Below are 3,895 nucleotides of genomic sequence, written 5' to 3'. Positions count from 1 at the left end.
AAATAGCCTCTGATCCACTACAACAATCCCATATTGAAATGATATAATTATTGTATGCCAAAGCATGGAATCGAACCCGGGAACCCTTTACTAGGTAAACTGCTAACTTTTATTCTTTCGTATGGCATGCTATACTCCATGTTAAAAATGGGAGGGACATAACTTTATTCATGCGTCACTTTTTCATTTTCTCGCTTCGTTAGAAGCTTATTGTAAAATGCCAAGGCATACTCGGTGAGCGTACTAAAGCCGGACCGTGGTTCTCGTACATCCGTCTCCCACGAACTCAAGACATGAACTGAAGTTTTCGCGCGCTTTTGGAACACGGATGAAATGACCTCAGTACCATTAGATAAATTTGTTGACACCGCGATCACTAATCATGAATGCCGACGTATGACTAAACATCATGTGACCATTAGAGGACGCCACAATGAGTAATCATGACCGTTGACACATGACTAAACAACATGTGACCATTAGAGAAATCTGTTGGTTTTACATGATGTGGACACGTGCTGGGTATGAAAGTACTTTAAATACAGGTCATAAGAGATAGAATATAAAGCAGTGGCGGTCGGTGACTTATGGAAAGAGGGAAGCAATTGTTATGGTACCTAATACTACAAACAACTGAAATATTTTATAATATTACTCACTTGTCCCTTAAATTTTTCCATCGTTTCCTGACAAATTCTTCGTTAATTACTCGATTATAAAATTCACCATGCCACCTAAATTTTAAGTCTATTCGTCTTCCTTTCCTGTCAAATTCTCCAATCATCTGCTAAAAAAAAGTCACCACTGTTTAACACTTCACTTAAATGTTAAGTTTATTTTTCTTCCTTTCTTGTCAAATTGTTCAATTACCCGATCATAAAATTCACCATGTAACTTAAATTTAGGTATATTATTTCTTTCTTGAAAAACTCTTGAATCAACCTATTATAAAATCTACTACCTCACTTAAATTTTAAATCTATTCTCCTCCCTTTTTTGTCAAACTCTTCAATCACTCGATTATAAAACTCATCATCACTTTCAGCTTGTTGCAATTTCACCAACTTTTTTTCAATAGATATCAAGGATAGATCAGACAGCCTCTCTTGATCTTGAGTGTTTCTGCAGAATGTGTGAATTCGTCTAAGTGCAGAAAAAGAGCGTTCAGCAGTAGAACTTGTAACTGGTATTGTGGCAATCAGACAACAAAGTTTATAGAGTTCTTTGAAAGCAGACGATGACAATCCAGTCCTTTTCAAATAGATAAGTAGTTTTGGAACACCCATTGGTAAATATTCATTTGTAGAATATGCAACGCAGAGTTCGCTTCTGAGCCGGGCAAAATCGAAGTATTGACCATAACTTTCTTTCAGTGAAGAAAATTCTGCATCTGGGAATGGTTTCTGTATGTTCTTTTCATCAAGTAACTGAAGAAATGTCAATTTTCCTAAATTACTGAATCTAAGCTCAATCTGGCTGCATATGTCGTCATATATTTCACAATATAAACGACAATAATGTGTTTTCATATCACTACCGTCATTTGTACAACGTCTTTTCCTGGGAGGGCCTACATTTGCGACACAATTGTTCCATACTGAATCAAAATTATTTCTTTTGACTTTCAGAATTTCCTCTGTTTCTTTCATTTTTTTAATGCAGTAATTTATATCAAGTGACTTGGTCTGGAGTACGTCGTAGAGGGAGCCCGTTAAACAAAATATTTCGCTGAACGTTAGTAGCAAGAAGTTAAACTCAAAGTCAGAAAGCACGGAATCAAATCCCCGGGCTTCATGATATGTGTCTTTATCCCATTCTTGTGGATTATCTAAAATAGTATAAAACAGATTCGTCAACTCATTTCTGTACTCTACTATTGTTTCAATGAGCCTTGAATTGTAATTCCATCTAGTGGGACATACTTTAGGAAATCTCTTCTTGACTTCTGAATCTAAAGCTGCCATCCGTTTTGTGGAATTTGAAAAGAAAGAGGCAAAACTACTAAGTGTCATGAAAAAAAATTACATTCTTTGATAGCCGACACTGACTGAGAGAGTACTAAATTAAGCCGGTGTGCTAAACAATGAATAAACAATGCATCAGGATATTTATCCCTAACTTTCTTCTGAAGGCCATTAATTTCGCCAGACATGACTGCAGCACCGTCATAACACTGAGCGACTAGTTTGGAACCACTATCATACTTCTCGAGGGTTTGGAAAACGTGTTGTGCTAAAGCGCTTGCAGTGCGATTTGAGCTGACATCTGTAAAGCCCAGAAATCGTTCAACAACTTCTCCATCGGGAAGAATGTACCTTACAACTGTTGAGAGTTGAGAATGTGATGATATATCACTCGTTTCGTCTAGTATCACAGAAATGAAAGATGAATCAGCTATTTCCTTTTTAATTTCATTTATTATGACAGTGGCAACGCTTTGAATCAGGTCATTTTGTATATGTTTTGACAGTCCCGAAAATACTGTAGCTGTTTGAAAATGGTTGTCTAAAACTTCATCATATTTTCTTAATAACTGAAGTAATTCAATATAGTTCCCCCTGTTAACCGAGTCTTTATCTTCCACGTGGCCTCTGAAACTAAGTTCTTGACAAGCCAAGAATATAACTACATCAATCATTCGTCGTACAACTTTCCTATTATTTTTCACTTGCTCGTTATACTTAATAGTCTCTTGCTTACGTTGCTGGTCTAGCTGAAAGTCTATTCGTACTGAGCCAAAAGTTGTGAGACAGATTTGCGATCGAATGTGATTTTGTGATTGCTGATGACGTTGCGTGGCTTTCAATAAATTGTTCATGTCATCAAACCCTGACTGATTCCAAGTGCCTTTTTCGTTTGAAAATAACAGGCAAGGCCAGCAGTACAATTTTGAAGTTTTCCTACAACCAAATAACCAGTCTGTCTTTTCATACTGTTGCTTATTAAAATGACGGATACATCGTTTTGTTTTTATTTGTATATGTGAAAGATCGGGTGTATATCGTCCTTGTGAAATTATTTCTTTTTTATCTTGAAAACTAAAGGAATTAAATGACCGCCCTTTTAAAGTTTCTAACACGCATGCACAATCTTGTATTTCCCCCACCCCACTCTCCTCACTGGCTTGCATCGACGCTGCCATAGGTTAAAGCTGATGGAATGCAAACTGGACAGTCATTCCCTTCCTAGCATAGCCGCCACAGGTGTTAGGAAAGAGATGCACTTTACAAACCTTCGAAATAATCCAAGTTTTTCTTGAAGAAACCAAGTATAATCCTGAACATCCAAATTTTAACTCATTAAAATAAATATTTACTCCGCGAAACAGTTTAGCCTATTTCAATTTGCAGTTCGAAACGAAAAAAAAATATCGCACTACACCCGCGCACACTTGTTTCTACGGAATGCTTACAAAAATGCATTCCCACTCGCAACACCACGGCACGGCAAGGCAATTGAGCCGGCTCGTTCCGACTCGGTCGCGCTCCGCAAAATGCATCAAAAGAGCTGCGCGTTGGAATGACTATCTACGTTAGCTTCTGGCGTATTTAAACTTAGAAATAAGTAAAATAAAAAGGTTTTAACATAAATAATTTGAAATTTAAGTAACTATTTCAGTACTTTATAATATTATTTTATTCCTATATCACAGGGGAATGACTCATTCCCTTCATTCCATTGAGTGACCGCCTCTGATATAAAGATACATCATGCAGTCGTATGAGAAGAATCACCGCGATAGAAATATTGAAGCATCATCATCTGATGCTGAAACAGAATTATATGAATACCTTCAGATGAAGAATTTGATATTGACGCAATATATTCACCAGTGCTAACAGTTTCAGAAACCCGGCATCATCACCAACTTCATCATCAAGATTTTGGAGTTTAG

The 3,895-nt window shown here is 36.9% G+C and overlaps 2 protein-coding genes across 2 annotated transcripts; both read right to left on the bottom strand.

Annotated features, from left to right (window-relative positions):
* Nucleotides 1-962: 962 nt before the first annotated feature.
* Nucleotides 963-1,964, bottom strand: LOC145661106 (zinc finger MYM-type protein 1-like). Its single transcript, XM_081726551.1, has one exon. The coding sequence runs from the start codon at nt 1,962-1,964 to the stop codon at nt 963-965; it is 1,002 nt and encodes a 333-aa protein (XP_081582677.1).
* Nucleotides 1,965-2,008: 44 nt separating this feature from the next.
* LOC145661105 (zinc finger MYM-type protein 1-like) lies at nt 2,009-3,142 on the bottom strand. Its single transcript, XM_081726550.1, has one exon. It carries the CDS (start codon nt 3,140-3,142, stop codon nt 2,009-2,011), a length of 1,134 nt encoding a protein of 377 aa, XP_081582676.1.
* Between the last annotated feature and the right edge of the window lie 753 nt (nt 3,143-3,895).

This window comes from Thermobia domestica, chromosome 9 (genome assembly GCF_964235325.1).
Source record: "Thermobia domestica chromosome 9, izTheDome1.hap1.1, whole genome shotgun sequence".
Classification (NCBI taxonomy): domain Eukaryota; kingdom Metazoa; phylum Arthropoda; class Insecta; order Zygentoma; family Lepismatidae; genus Thermobia; species Thermobia domestica.
This window is presented reverse-complemented; position numbering and strand designations above follow the sequence as displayed.